Source organism: Hirsutella rhossiliensis (genome assembly GCF_020360975.1).
Source record: "Hirsutella rhossiliensis strain HR02 chromosome Unknown scaffold00010, whole genome shotgun sequence".
Classification (NCBI taxonomy): domain Eukaryota; kingdom Fungi; phylum Ascomycota; class Sordariomycetes; order Hypocreales; family Ophiocordycipitaceae; genus Hirsutella; species Hirsutella rhossiliensis.
In genome coordinates, this window is record NW_025408676.1 from 2,038,697 (window position 1) to 2,054,389 (window position 15,693).

General features: G+C 53.6%; 3 protein-coding genes across 3 annotated transcripts; 2 read left to right on the top strand and 1 right to left on the bottom strand.

The window, feature by feature from the left end:
* Nucleotides 1-5: 5 nt before the first annotated feature.
* On the top strand, nt 6-3,284 carry HRG_08582 (PIF1-like helicase domain-containing protein; the record flags this gene model as incomplete). Its single annotated transcript, XM_044867053.1, has 8 exons — nt 6-372; nt 617-772; nt 833-865; nt 931-1,354; nt 1,471-1,632; nt 1,687-2,827; nt 2,909-3,071; nt 3,127-3,284. 8 exons carry the CDS (start codon nt 6-8, stop codon nt 3,282-3,284), a joined length of 2,604 nt encoding a protein of 867 aa, XP_044717940.1.
* A 3,814-nt stretch (nt 3,285-7,098) lies between these two features.
* On the bottom strand, nt 7,099-8,035 carry HRG_08583 (uncharacterized protein; the record flags this gene model as incomplete). Its single annotated transcript, XM_044867054.1, has 3 exons — nt 7,099-7,786; nt 7,873-7,962; nt 7,986-8,035. 3 exons carry the CDS (start codon nt 8,033-8,035, stop codon nt 7,099-7,101), a joined length of 828 nt encoding a protein of 275 aa, XP_044717941.1.
* Nucleotides 8,036-11,998: 3,963 nt separating this feature from the next.
* Nucleotides 11,999-13,051, top strand: HRG_08584 (GLEYA domain-containing protein; the record flags this gene model as incomplete). The annotated part of the gene is made up of 1 exon (XM_044867055.1): nt 11,999-13,051. One exon carries the CDS (start codon nt 11,999-12,001, stop codon nt 13,049-13,051), a length of 1,053 nt encoding a protein of 350 aa, XP_044717942.1.
* Between the last annotated feature and the right edge of the window lie 2,642 nt (nt 13,052-15,693).

Consider the following 15,693-nt stretch of genomic DNA (forward strand, 5'->3'; position numbering starts at 1 on the left):
ACAGCATGGTGAATCGGTGGAACAAGGCGATTGCCGTGGGGCTTCGCCACAACCATGACATATCCTTCATCGCCACACAGCGCAAGACCATGGCCCTCGTCTTCTACGTCACCAACTATGCGACCAAGGTAGAGGACCCCGTGTGGAAGCGCGTCGTCGCGGCCGCGGATCTCTTGCCTCCCAGAGCAGGCGACGAAATGGCCGACGACGCGGAGGTTCGTGGAGGCGAAGGTGGCGGGGACGATGGCAAACAAAACAGGACACGACAATTCTTGATGAAGGTGGCGAATCGCGTGTTTACGGAGAGGCCGTTATCGCAGGTCGAGGTTATTGCGGATCTTCTGGGATACCCGACTGAACTGACGAATAACGGTGCCTGGGCGTTCCTGAACGTTTCGGTGCTCTACTGGCACGTCTTCCGACAATGGCCGCACCTTCGACGGGAAAGCGGCGCATCCACTGCAGATGGTTCCGTGGACGAGTCAATACTCGTCGAAGAAGCAGGCCAGAGGATTTGCCGCGTCGAGGCATATCGTCATCGGGAGATGTCCTTCGAGGGCTGTGTCTCTACGACTATATTTCGCTGGTCAGGCTGAAGCGCAACGACACGGACAAGAGGCCCGCCGCCTGGGAGGTCCCGCTCGAGAGCGGCTGGGCTCCGGGAGCCGTTGGGTGCAGGTGCTCAGGCGACCGGGCAAGCAGGCCATGGTCTGCCTCGATGGGTATTTGAGCAAGGATTTCGACGAAGACGACGAAGGTCGTGCTACCGAAGGTGCGTTTGTCGTCGACGGACCAGGGTGTCGGGTCGAGAAGGCTAATTTCCACGTCGAAGAGCGGCTGTGCAGCATCTTGCGCTATTCGTGCCGTGGGAGTCCTTCTTAGGTGAAGAAAGCGGTGGCATCGACCGCATATGGAGGCGGGAACGAGCAGCTCTGGTCCCGAGGATATCATGTTACGTCGATAACGTGCAGTTGCTGCGACGGTCGGCCGAAGATGCAAAGCGGGACGCCAAGCAGTGGGCAGCCTCATCCGGGGACCGTGACGCCACGGCAGTACATCCGGACGAGGATGGCACTGGGGAGGCGGGTGTCGAGCCTGGATCGGTATACCAGGCCGACAGTACCGGAAACACGATGCGTCTAATCGACGTTGTCAGAAGCTCGATCGGGGCGAACCAAATCACGGCCGGCTCGCCAGAGCTCACGGCGATGATGCAGGAGCTCAGCCGCTTCCAGCAATTGGCGTTGTCGTCGTCTTCCGAGTTCCAGGCCGCAATACTATCCGAACGGGGCCCAAGACGAATCAACATCCCGGGCGGGCATTCTCCGGAGCCAGAATACCGCCGCAGAGTCAGGTTAGGGCCATAAAGTCGCAGCAAACCTGTGCATCCAGGGAGAGGGAGAAGATGATCCGGGGCATACAAAGCGTGCCCACGGCAGCAGTGACTGATCGTCGGGCGGCGGTGCGCAGCGTGCTCACGGGTTTCGGGGATGACGATATCCAGATGACGGCGGCGGACCTCGAGGAAACGGTAGAGGAGGCCAGCGCGGGAATGGAGATCCGGCTTGGCACCTCAACCTCCTTTATCGAGGCGGGTAAGGCCCTGGTAGCGAGGTTCACGCTGAACAAGAAGCAGGCGATCGCCTTCCTAATCATATGCCGTCAGCTTGACCTAATACGGCGCAGGGAAAAAGGCAACGTGCGTCAGCTGTGCCAATTCGTCGGTGGAGAGGGCGGAACGGGCAAGTCGCGAGTTATCGAGGCGCTCGTCGAGCTCTTCGCGTCCAAGGATCAATCGAATCGCCTGATAATAACGGCGACGTCAGGGACTGCAGCAGCACGGATCAACGGCATCACGATCCACTCCGCCTGCGGGTTCTCCAAAGATCTCGCGGCAGTCGCAAACACGGGCAAGGATCTCGACGGGGTGCGAATGCCGAACCAGGCGGAGCGGTTCGTCCACGGGCAGTCCCGGATGGACTGGCAGGAGAAGGACGTGCTTGTCGTTGACGAGGTTAGCATGCTCGGGGCGCGGACGCTACACGCAGTCAACGAGCAGCTCTGCCGGCTGCGCGGGTCGCACCGGGATTTTGGAGGGATCCCCATCGTCCTCTTCTGCGGAGACTTCCACCAATTCCGCCCGGTCCAAGAGCGGTCGATCCTCCTCCCCAGCACGGTTGTCTCGTGGGACATGGACAACTCTTTCAAGGCCGAGCAACGGCACCAGCACGACAAGGCGCACGCGCTGTGGAAGAGGTTCACGGCGGTCGTCATGCTGGACGAGCAAGTGCGCGCCGCCGACGACCCAGAGCTGCAGAGGCTGTTAAAGCGAATCCGACTGGGTGTGCAGGACCGCACGGATCTGGACCTCCTCAACACCAGGTGCTACCAGGAGGGTAGGCAGATCCCGTGGGCATCAGGCATCACCGTGGTGACGCCGCTGAACAGGAACCGGTGGAACCTGAACATGGAGGCCAGCTTGGCGTTCCAGATCCAGCACCGGTCGACGTTACGCATCTTCATATCCGGCCATAAATGGAAGGAGGGCTTGCCGACGGAGGAGGAGGCCATCATGATCCTAAACCAGGGCGACGATAGCGCAATACCGGTGCCGGCCGTCTTCATGTTCGTGCCGGGGATGCCGGTCGTCGTGAACCACAACACCCACCAGGGGTTAAAGCTGGTGAACGGTGCCAGCTACGCGGCGCTGGAGGTTATCCTCGACAAGTCGTACCCGGGGCATCGCATCTCGGCCGACATGACGATCCATTTCGGGCCGCCGGCGGGGATAATGCTAGAGTCCGAGACGACGAAAGATGTTCAATTCGTCGGGATGCCGCCAGGCACGATCTTGTTGACGCCCATGACCGTCAAGATACAATGCCAGCGAAAGAGGCCGTGGCAGCAGAACGACGTCAGTCGAAAGGGCCTGCCCTGTACGGCAGCCTTCGCGTGCACAGACTATAAAGTGCAGGGCAGGACGCTCGAGCGTGTGGCTCTGGAGCTGCGGGGGACGCGGACGTCAAACATCGAGGACGCGCCGTGTCCTCGCAGTGCGACCCGTACAGCCTGTACGTGCAGCTGTCCGCTGCCCGACGTTGGATGGCATCATGCTCGTCTCCAAAGTGCGGGAGAGAGACTTGGTGGGCAACAAAGTCCCGGACGAGATGACCGACGCAGAAGCGAGGCTGGGTCGGCTGAGTGACAAGACTGTTCGCGAGGCCTTGGAATGGCTAGACGTTGATTCCTTAGACCCTGCGGGCTTGCACGTGAAGCTATCGTGATGCCGGGCGCTAGACGGCACCGTGCTCGTGTCAGGGTGCGGCCCGTGCGGGAGAGGTTCGGTGGCCAAAGGCAAACCAAGTTCGCGAGTGTGTGCGCAAAGGCGCGAGGGCCTAGCCTGGTTGGGTCAGTCAGGCCCTGTCCCGGCTCTAAAAATCGGCTCGGTCCTCAGAAGGAAAGGCAAGGCAAAGGGCACGGGCCAAAATGCAGCGAAAGGCACAAGGCACCAATGACAAGGAAGCTTGCAAGGAGGGGCTAGGACGAGAGAGGGAAAAAAAGTCTGGGCCAATCAGAAGGCGGGATTTTCGAGGGTTAAAAATTTTTGGGGGTTTCGGTTTTGGGTTTCTCCGCGTCCAGAAGAGCCTTTCGTTCCTCAAGGCACGGGAAGCCGAGAAAGCTAGCGAATCAGAGGCGCGGATTCGGGGGGCAAAAAAGCGCGGCATAGAAATCCTTTCGTTCCTCAAGGCAAGAACCTTTCGTCACTCGTTCCTCGTTCCTCAAGGCATTGTTCTAAAATCTTATAAGAGCAGTTAATAATGCTCAAAGATGCCACTCAATCTTTTTTGAAGTCATCCAGCCATCGAGGTCGTCTTCTGTTACTCTCCGATCGCGCAAGTCCCCGAAATGCACCCATTGCCTCCCGATCACTATCAACAGCTAAAGAGGGCCTTTGAGGACAGGATATGTCGTTTGAAGTTATCATTGCCTTGTTATTTGCGTTATTATATAGTGTGTTTGGTACCTGCAATGCTATGGCCCGCTCTGGTGTGAACGGAAGAGTGACAATTTTTGCAGCGTGAACATCCTGACTCCTCTCGCGACCCTCAGAAGCCACCCGTCGCTCATTCTGCATTTTCTGTGGCTTTTCCACTTTCAAAATCTTCAGCTCTTGTTAATAATGCCAATTTATCTCCTTATTTTGCTTCACGGCCTCCGTCATCCGTCGTTTTCTCCCAATTTCCGCCTCTCATTGCTTCCTCTTCTCTAGAGCGAGCTTTTGCTCCACTGCCTTCTGCTGTCGCTGAAGCTTTCAGGCCTCCTTCTTCAGAGCCTCCTCTTTCTTTGGAGTCCTTTCACTGTCATTTTTGGCGAGCTTGAGCCACATTTTTAGAGCTAAACACCTCGTCTGCACTAGAATCTGTACAGCAGAAGAGATCATCTTTGAAGCCTTACCGGTCTGCCTGCGCTGGTTCTTGTGACTACTTGTTCTCTGCATACTTTAACTCTCATATCAAGCACTTAAAACTCATATTGAGGGCTCCCGAGGGTGCTGCTCAGCCTTCGGCTGTTGCGGCCAGCATCAACAGAGGACTTCTCGACTACTTCCTGAAATGCGTTCCAAAACACAGTCTAGATCTTCGATTTCAGCAATCCAATGAACCTTTTTGATTTGTCTGTGTACTGGATAAGATCATGCGTATACGCTGTTGAGAGAGCTGAATAACGATACATCAAGGGTTGCAGCCGATGAATGGATTGAGGAAACACCACAACGATCACTCGGTGCCGGTCACACCACTCCATAAATTCGATACTAAAATGGTTAAGTGGCCATCAGGAACCAAAGGCGATAAGCACAACCGTTTCGAGCTTTCACCCTGGTAAACCGGTCGAACGTACCGGTGAGCTGCTCATTTCAATATTGTGATTCGTCCACCTCGTTTTTGACGTGTTAAAAATATTTATTGACGACTTGATTCACGTTTCACGAACCAAAAGTCCAGAGTTTGTGCTGGCTTGTCTTGGTGGATGAGAAATGGGGCAGCGATGCCATCTCTTGACTGACGCACATCTTGAACGTAAGGGAGGATGGGTTGCCATTTTTTAATACGCCGAGCAATTTTGCCTTGTTTTCTTATAATAAGAGGAATACCCTGTTCGTTCAAATGCTCATAAGGAATAGAAAGCCCATTTCATCCATGTTATACGTGTTTTAGGGTAGGGTGTCGAATTTCTCAATTTTCGTGCACGTCTTTCCTTGTCAGGTGTGAAAGCGGAGCCTCGCGCACTGAATTTCAAGCTAAAAATAAACCTTACATTCAGATGCATAGATAGGTTCTTTTCAGAAGATGCTTGTACCGTCGAATCACGTTCAATCTGGCTCATTACGGGTGCGTAGAATGAAGTTATCCAGCTCGCCCTTCCAACCCCATTTTTGCAGTATCCTGAGCCAAGTTCTGCACTATGGATAGAATGGGAGAATCCACATGATTAAAGCCTACGATGAAAGCCAATAATGTTCTGTTTTGCTGTATTGGCTGAAATGACTTACACAATCTGTCGGCATCCTATTTTGGCCGTTGCTTGGTTTGATGTCAGCACCGCAGCGCATTGCCCCTAGATAAAAGTTCTAAATATATGCCAGACTTTCACTGCTTCTGATGATTCAGGAAATCAAAGGATACGTCAATTGGCACCGTTGTTGTTGAGCTATTGTCGATTGATGTTGAGCGTGCGAAGTCGCCGCAATCCGGCAGATCACCAGATCCGGCAGATCATCGGAAAATCCCTTACAAGTTACCTCCGCGTTCTTACCCCGCCCGCCCTCAACCCACCTTGTTGTGGCGGGGTAAAATGGCGTCCAAGCAGCCACACTACCGGGAGCAAGCCTCATCGTCTCAGCAGACCTGCCAGTGTGGAACCAAATTCAGTCCCGTTCCTCAAGGCATTGGCGGACCCTGAAAGGGGCCGGTCTCCTGTTGTATGCCTTGAGGAACTCAAGGGTCTTTCTTCCGCCCCGTCCTTGACGAAGCTCGGGCCACTCAACGATCCGTGCTGGCTGCGCCTCACGCACCAGCCACAAGCCACACAGCTGGCCAAACTTCTACGACGGGGCAGGAGCCTCTTCCTTCTGTGTGCCCGGGTTACAGGCGGCCTCACACATATATCGGGCTGGGGTCGGACCAGAAGGTCGCCGAGGGCTAAAGCCACGGGGCACTCCCAATCGTTCATCATCATTTGCAGCCTGCATGCCGGACGATATCATACTACACAACTAGGCACTCTCTACGATCCAATCTGAACAGCGCAATGCTGCATGTCATATCTACTGTGCCTTTGAGGGAGTCCCTTGAAGGGCCTTCCCCAAACTATGGAGAACTTAAGCTCGGCAAGACATCCGAGCCTTACATGGCTGCCCCCGACCTCCGGGGCCATTACCATTGTAAAGGAACTCATCATCTAGGTATGCCTGAACGGGGCAAGTTAAATTTCGCGCATCCATCCATGCTGCCACCTCTCTTTGCTCAGCTGGGATTCTCATCCCGGTGTGCGATGTGGTGAGCCAGCATTCTGCCGTAATTGCATTGTTGACCCGTTTTCGCTTTGCACCATCCGCTCTCCTCCCTTAGGGTGTGCAACAGATCCATCGCTTGGTCCATGATTATGGACATGTTGACTTGCCTTTTCCTTGTGTCTTATTTCCCATCTGTTGGTGCCCATCTGAATCTCCACGGCATTGAACGAAAAGGACAACCCGTCTTTCTTTCCTCCCTGTCCCCCTGCGCGGTTACATTCCCAAACAAGCCTCTTCTTCGCAACTGGGCCTCCTGTGACTTTCGAGCATTTTTGGAAAGATCGACAAATACGAATACCGTAGCCTTGCGACTTGGCAAATTCGAAGAGCTCTCGTCTTATTTCTTTAAAGAAGGGTAAGTGGTGCCTTCTGGAGGGAGCTTCAATAGTTGCACTTCACATCCGGCTGACAGAACAGATGCACCTCGTTTCTCTAACTGGGACTCTGTTAAATCTCCATTTCTGCATCAGTCTTTTGCTCAGTTCTGCTCTGTAAAGCCTTTCCCGGTGTTGCATCGAATGCTAACCTGCTAGAAATATTGCTCCCGTCTCGTGATCTGCGGATTCCTGCGCAAGGCACGGGTCGATAGGGATGTATTGGTCGTCCACGGCCTCTAACATGCCATCATTCGCCCGACTACTTGACGAAGAATCCTTGGTGCGTTTAGATGGCGAAGCAACCGGGCTGCTGCTGAAAGGGTTTCGTCGTTTCCCCGGTTCGGCCTTTGCGTTCTGTGGAGAAGACTGTTTCCTCATCGTTACAGCACTGTCGAACGTAGCGTTCGATATGAAGCCGAACTCATCCGCGAGCACTACTAGGATATCTTGACCAGGCTGGAGCTCCTCCTCTAGCAGCGCAGGGTTCAGCACACCGACGATGCTGCCTCTCCCATACATCCATTTTCTGGCTGCGAAGCCGCCTTCGGGTGCGCTCTTCATCCAATCAATACGGCTTTTCCAAGGCTGCTGATCGTGTGGCAAGTACACTAGGATGTGGAACATCTGGCCGCCTTTAAATGTCGGGTCTCTGCCAAGGGGCGGTACGAGATATGTGCTACACCGGACGAAGCCACAGCACTTTAGCTGGTTAATGCTCAGCGATCCGGCCTTGAAACGGAATGTTGTCGTGTCGATGGGTCCGTGGAGGCTAGCACGCGGTGCGATGGTTGGGAAACTGCCATTCGCAAGCCTCAGAGGCCTCATCGCGATCCTAGAGGCAGGGCCGGTCAGTTCTCCCCAGTCTTGTGGGGTTGGGGTTCTGTCGGAGTGATGCTTGCACGCAGGGCTTCAACATACGGTTGAACACACATATGTCCACGGACCTGGGCTAACTTTGCGTACGAGTCTTCCCACATCCCGACAGCTGACTCGTCTCCATCTTCGACTCTGCGGCGGAATGCAGCTGATACGGATGTAGCTGGGCGTCGAAGAAGAACCACTGGCTCTCCCACTCATCCATTTGGGGGAAGGGATACACGTGCATGGATAGCGGCACATCGACTCCATCAATCTCATCGAGGAGGATAATGCGGCTTCACATGCACAACGGCGCAATAGAGAGCTTTGTGTCACGTATCACAGATCCTGAAACGTCATGCCCCATCACTGCCACTGCTGCACCGCGGCTCCGCCGCAGCTTCGCCGCATGATGAAGGTATATATTGCACGAATGTGTGCATCCAGTCGTTTCTCTTCTTTGTTCCTCAGATAATTCTCATTCATTTGCCTGATGCCATCCCTGACACGTGTGTCTCGCGAAGCAGAGAGCAAAAGTGGGCATAAACGTGGATAAAGGGACTTTTCAAAGGTTGAGCATCACACGATCAGAGGGTATGTGAAACGCATGTGTTGCTTGCTCTCTTCCGTTGCCCTCATCCGTCTAAACCTCCCGTTTTATATCCCTCAATGCCTTCCCCAAGTTAATATCCCGTTTTCAGGTATAGTATATATTCTATCAGGAAGAGGGCACTTCTTGCCACTTACTGAAGGCCACGTAAGTCATCTACGTCAACACATTCAGCTCCATCTTCCCAATCAATAGCTCTCCAAGCTATTAGGTCGATAGTTCAGTCTCTTGAGGTCCCCGAGCCAGTAAGAGAGATACTGGACTCCTTGGAAGATCCCGTTCGAATAGGAGATACTCCGAACCCCGCAGTGGACCATAAGCCTCCCTCCTTACCTGGCTTCGAGCTGTATTACCTAGAGAAACCTAGAGGCCTCACTTCGTTGGGACCTTCTTCTCGACACTTGACGTCGCAAACCCTCTTGAGTGGTGGAACCGGCATCAGCAGGAATACCCAGTATTATATCGAATGGCGCTGGATCTGTTCTCGATTCCTGGCATGAGTGCTGAATGTGAGAGAGTGTTCAGTCAGACAAAGAAGATGATCACGGACGAGCGCAATCGGCTGTCTCCTGAAATAGTCGAGGCCGATCAGCTTCAAAAGCAGTGGCTAATGAAAGGGTTGGTCGCATAGCAGCATCCTAAGTAGAGAAAATGCATTTTTGGTCTCTAGTCTTTTGACAATGCCCCTTACTATAGCACCTCGGGATCAGACCATCAGACCATCAGACCGACCGGTCCTCCAACCCAGACAGACCTAGACCGACAGACCGGCAGCCACGACAAACCCAGACCGACAGACCGAAGGGGCCGGTCTGGGTCGGTCGGTCTGTTATCCACACTGCTATTGGCTCCCGAGTACCTTTCGTCTCTTCAAGGCATTCCGCTGCCCTGATCACCATCGCTGGTGAAGACTACCTGCTAACGGTCGGCCGAGCTTAAACTCCCGAGGAGAACTCCATACAACGACCGAAGCATCCATGCCGTAACCTATCAAAACGTTCCAAACTCGCCAAATGAACGGTGAACCCGCCACAAGAAATCGGAGTTATCCACCACCGGGGGTACAGTGGGAGGCGGGCTCGATACCACAGGCACATCTGCCAGCGCGACAGGCCCACCAGCGGGCGACGGTACCGGCGGCGTCGTTGGCGAGGGCGGGGTTGGCGAGATCGTTACAGGCACCACAGACGGGGGGAGCGGCGCGACAGACGGCGGGGTTACTGAGGACGGCACAGCTGGGACAACCGTTGGCCTCGGGGTTCCCGACACAACAACAGTTGACGCCGTTGACGACGGTGTTCACTCGTTTCTCCAGTCTTGCTCCTGATTCTGCGTCCAAAACTGGGCTTGCTAGTCCCCGTCCGGCAAGGGCTGTCAAAAGGACGATCGTAACCTTCATTTTTGCCAAAGATGCTCAAAGTGCGAATAATAAAAGTATCAAGCTAAAGTCCAGCTGTCAGTAACAATATAGACACTATTACTACGAGGGGGGGTTCAGCCATCTTTAAATGCTCCACGCTTTCGTCGGCTTACCGGTACTCAAATCCAAAATGCTTCGAATAATGTCTTGAATATGGCTGACTGTGATATCAGCTGAACTCCTTGAGTTCCTGTCCCCGCGTAGTTATGTGAATTATTAGAGATCGGCCAATGATGAGCCGTAGATGGTCTCAGATGGCCGCGCTGATCCAGCCGGGCTTTGCCTTGAGGAACGAAAGGACTTCTTCTGTGCCTTGAGGATGCCTTTTGAGGCACAAGAGCCATGTCCAGCAACTAGCATTTTTTGATACAAGAGTTGCGGATTCCTCAGACATACCGGTAGCTAATCGCCTGCACCAAGCGAGTCTAATTATTCAGTTTATCGATCGTATCGGGGAATCCTTGGAAATGACCATCGCCGCCGCTCTCGCGCAGAGGGCATGCAATTGATGACTTGATTAAGTCTCTTAAGATATTCTTCCTTCTCTCTAACAAAAAGTGACTTCTTATAGTTCTGTCACCTGTGGATGCCTTGGGGTGGCGATGTCGCCACCCAGGCCGCCTAGATGACGTTGTCATCTAGAAGGTTCGATACCACTGGCAATAGGATTGGCTCTCAAACGCTAAGTGTTGCTCTTTTCAGCCAATCTTCGACTAATGAGTCACAGAGATCAACATTCCTGATCCATTTTGTCGCCGTTAAGGGGGAAAACAAGAGTGAACTGGAACTAGCTTCTGCGGCTGCAATGCTGCATTGCTGGTGCGGCTTCAAGGGCAAGAACACGTGTCGGGATTCTCTGCCACAGCATGTAAGCAGTTAAAAGGGAGTGGTGTGGCAATGGTTCAATCTGATTGGGCCGGGGCTTGGGCAAAGACAGTCGTTGGAGAACCCCGGCCAAGGGTCAAACGGAAGCCATCTCTTAAATATGGACAGGCCTCAAGTGAAGACCCTTCCGAACCAGCAAGAAACCTGTGAGATAGCGGCTACTTACGTCATGGTGGCTTATTTGCACATTGCAGCTTAACCTTGTCACCGAGTTTAGTCTTGAGTCCATGGCTTGACCTTTGTCTCTGCACGAACGACTAGTCCGGGTCGCCTTGACTCAAACTAGCCGCTGCCACGGCAGCGAGAACCAGCTAGCTGGCTAGCCTCCTATATTCACGTGCCGCACTCCGGCAACCGGCATTGCCAGCTAGACTTGCGCTGCCAGACTGATTGGCGTGGCAAGCTACGGCGGTAAAAGTGGAACGGTCTCCCAGGGCGACTGGCCGGCAGCTTGGCTTAGCGTAGCTGTTCTGTTTGACACTAGGTTATCCAGGGAGTCTCTGGTGAGCACTCCGCTTCCACAAAAAATTCTCCTCCTTTCGAAACTTGCCGCTCTTGTTCAAATCCCTAGTAGCGGCTTCCCGCCTCCCGCACCCTCGAGACCTACACCATGCTGACCATATGGCTCTGTCGCTCTTTTTCTCCAGCCGTGGGCTGTCCGCTGCTCCTGGACGCCTAGGTTGCGGATTCCAGCCTCCATAGCAGAACGAGTCGGGACATTCCAGCAAAGCTATGCCCTCGGTAAACTAGGTCGAACAGAATGGACTGGACCGAGTCTTGTACTCGGTAGATGGAGTCAAACTGAAGATCTCGCGAAGAGAGTAGGGCAAGGGGCATAATGTTTTTAGGGTGCATCTGTTTTTTCTCGTTGTTCTCCCTGTCTGCTGTACCGTTCTCCCATTTATGCCCTTTGCCCTCTCTTCTTCAATCTTCCATCTCCTTCCTTGCTGACTTACTAATGCATAGGCACCCTCTCTCCGCGTCAGCTTGCCACGTCATCCCGGTTTCATCCTGTCTCATCCCTACACCTTCAGCTAGCTATCAGGCTTCAGGATCAAGTCTTAGACCCTTCTTCTCGACAGAAGAAGCAGAACAGATTGCCATCCGACTATAAAGTGAGCCCAGACGGACCCCCAAACCAACTCTTCTCCTCATCAGCTCACCATCACAAGCTTCAGTAACACAGCAAAGCCTGAGATCTAGCATCAGCCACATCTTCCCGACTAGTATTTGGTTGTTAGGTTTTCAACCTTTTTTTCCAACGCGGCAAAATGAAGTTCAGCATTGCTGCAGTCGCCCTCCTCGTGGGTAACGGCCTCGCCGTCACCCAAGAGGAGCAGGCCGTCGCCAACAAGCAGGCCGTTGGCGTCCAGGAGACTCCCGAGATCAACGAAGTTCACGATATCCAGGCGGCTGATGACGAAAAGCTTCGCCGCCCTGAGGGGTACGGTGACTACAGTTACTGGAACGGCTACGGTGACAGTTACTGGAACGGCCAAGGCCAAGGGGACAAGCACGGCCCCACGGGCTGCAAGGATGAAGTCCGCCGTGTCAAGGCCACCCTCGAGGCCCTCCTCCGGCAGGTCGACAGGATCCGCTGCGAGAGCTGCCCCAAGCCCAAGCCGACGAGCCGCTACACGCACCGCCCGACGCCGACCAAGAAGGCCTGTGCCACTCCCACTTGCGGCAAGCACGGTGTCAAGTTCAACCGCTACTCGAACCCCTTCTCCAAGGACTTTAGCAGCAGCTACAAGTCGTTCGACCTCGGTTACTTCCTAAAGCAGAAGCCTCTCGAGTCTGGTATCGTCACCGACATTTCCCTGACCTCTGACGCGAATAACAAGACGTATGCCAACGCCGCCATGGAGTACCGAACCTTCCTCTTCGCCTGCCAGAGCGGCAAGTACAAGTTTACCTCGCCCAAGTCTGACGACATCACCCTCATGTGGTTCGGTGACGACCACGTCAAGTACTCGACCCGCGATAACGCCGACATCTGCCAGTCCTGGTATGGCGAGAACAAGCCCCAGACCGTCTACAAGAACATCAAGGCCGGGAAGTACTACCCGATCCGCGTTCTCTGGGGCAACACCAACGGCGCCGGCTACCTGAACCTCGACATCTACGCTCCCAACGGCCAGAAGCTCAGCGGCAAGAACAGCAAGGGCAAGAGCTACGTCGTCACTGAGAACTGCCAGGGCAACAACCCCTACGGTGACAAGGCCAAGACTGCTTCCGCCCACCACTCCAAGCCCACCCACGGCTCCAAGCCCAAGACTCCCAGCCCCAAGGACGATGACTACTCTGCTCCCGGCGGCTACTAATCGCTAATGGAAGAATTTCATGATGCTCAGGCCTGGTTGGAGAGGACCTCATAATAATGCTCACGGCAATGCACGCTCGCTTAGTATGATATAATAAGCTCGATCCTGCTCGATGGCCCAGCCATTTTCCTGGCTGAAGAGGATCTTGGGTAACAAGACCAACAACGAACACGCTTTCCACGGCTTTCGATCATGGCAATTGATGTCCTCTCAATTCCAGCAATGAGTGACGAGGCAGAGCGAGTTTTTTCAGGAGCGCGTCGTACAATCTCGTGGGATAGAGCGCAGTTATCGGCAGAAACCATTGAAATGCTAGAATGTATGAAGAGTTGGCATCGAAGTCCTTGTATTAGACTTCGAAGACGACAGTACGGAGTAGTTAATCAAGGCTCTAGTTAATGGGCCCTTGGTTTTCCTTATCGGGCCCTTAAAGTGTGGCTGAGACTGTGGCGGACTGTCAACCCTACTTTAGGCTCTAGTTAATGGGCCCTTGGCTTTCCTTATCGGGCCCTTGAAGTGTGGCTGAAAGTGTGGCGGACTGTCAAACCTACTTTGCGGCTTTGCTTGCACGCGCGCCGGTGCACACATTTGCCGGCGTCATAGGCCCGACAGCATAACTGCATTTCACGTAGAGCCGTTAAAAGTAGGGTGCTTAATGTAATGTCAATGAGTGAGGCAATTGAACAGGCTCGTGGAACATATGCCCGAGGCTACGTCGCTACAACGACACAGTCCCTGATTAGGCTCTCGCTCCGTAATGCAGCTACGGCGCTCTCTGCAGCAGCTTGCCAGGTCTCGAACTTGCGGCGGAAAGGTGACTTCATCGGTGCGGCGTTGGTGCGTTGGGGATGCCCTCACCTTGGTATGCGTTCGTGCGTTCGTACGTTGGCGTGCGTTGTATGCGCGTTGTCAACTTTGTCGCGTTCTAGCTGGATGCACCATTGACTACTCGTGCCCGCCTCCACTTTGGGATTCGCTTTGGCTCACGAGGCCGTATTGACAGCTTTTCACAGTTGGCGGCTAATGTTTTGGCGGGGAAAGGGACGCGACAGTCATGTGACTATTTTAGCCACACTTTAAGGGCCCGATAAGGAAAACCAAGGGCCCATTAACTAGAGCCCTACTTTACGGCTTTGCCTGCGCGCCGGTGCACACATTTGCCGTCGTCATAGGCCCGACAGCATAACTGCATTTCACGTAGAGCCGTTGAACGTAGGGTGATTAATGTAATGTAAATGAGTGAGGCAATTGAACAGGCTCATGGAACATATGCACCAGGCTATCTTCGTCTTTGCAAGTGTGACGGTACAAGTGCACGAACAAGGTCGGGTGCGACTTGGGTAAAGTGATTGTCTACGAAGAGAGAAGGAGGTTCCTAAGGAAGACTCTGACTTTCGCTATTTACATGAATCAAAGTGAGACATTTCATAAAGTATGAAAGTCACATGATCGTTCCCTCACACATGGGCCTCCCTTACTCCATCGCTTCTGATTCTTCCACGTCTTGCTGAGCCTGTAGGCGAGCATTTTGCACTTCTTGTTTCGTGGGTCTGGGTTTGTTTTTGCTGTGCTTCTCGAAGTCTCTGATGGCGATGTGAGCGTTGACGACGTTCTGTAGTGGTTCCCATGTTGCCTGCTCAAGGTCAAGCCTCTCCATAGTATATGGTACTGGAAGCCTTTCTGTTTTGTGCGTTTCGAGTCCAGTATTGCTTCAATCGCCCAGAGTTTCTCCCCCTTGCATCTAGCGTTATTGGTGGGGCGGTGTGTTGTATTGGCCGGGGCGGGTCGTTTGGTGACGGTCGTAGGAGGTTGGCGTGGAATGAATTGTGAATTGAGTCTAATTCATGTGGCAACTTCAGTTGGTAGGAGTGAGGTTGAGCACGCGCTCGATTCGAAAAGGGCCAATGAACTTATGATCTAGTTTGGGGATGGGTCTGGCCGAATCGATGTTGCGTGTGCTAAGTAGCACCATGTCTCCAACTCGGTACGCTGGCGCCGGTGATCTATTTGCGTTGGCGAACTGTTCTTGTGAGGCTTGAGCTGAGAGCAGGTTTGTCCGAAGTAGATCAGTGATTTCTTGCATCTTGGCGACAAATTCGTTCCCCTCGTTGCAGCGTTCTGCCAGGTCTTTGGATGCCGCGAGTGGTATTGCGCGAGGGGGACCAAAGCTCATTCGGGGGTGGTAGCCTGTGTTCGCAAAAAATGGAGACATTCCCGTTGAATCGCTAACAACGTTACGGGCTGCGAATTCGGCCAATGGGAGCCACTCGTCCCAGTCGTCCTGAGCAAAGCTAACATACTGGCGAAGGTATTGTTCGAGAAATGAGTTAGCGTTTTCCGTCTGGCCGTCAGTTTCGGGGTGATATGCTGTGGAGGCTGATATTGATCTGTAGGCGGTGGCAAACCGCTTTCCAGAATTCCGAGACAAACAGTGGTCCTCTATCAGATACGATTGAATCCGGTAGTCCATGGAGTTTCCAGACATCTCGTACGAAGAGCGTTGCCAAGTCATGTGCTTTCATGTCGGTCTTGCAAGGCGTGAAATGTCTGTCCTTTGACAGCCTATCGACTACCACCATGATTGCGTTGAATCCACGAGCTGTGCGCTGAATTGGGCCAATGAAGTCAACGGACAAGTCCTC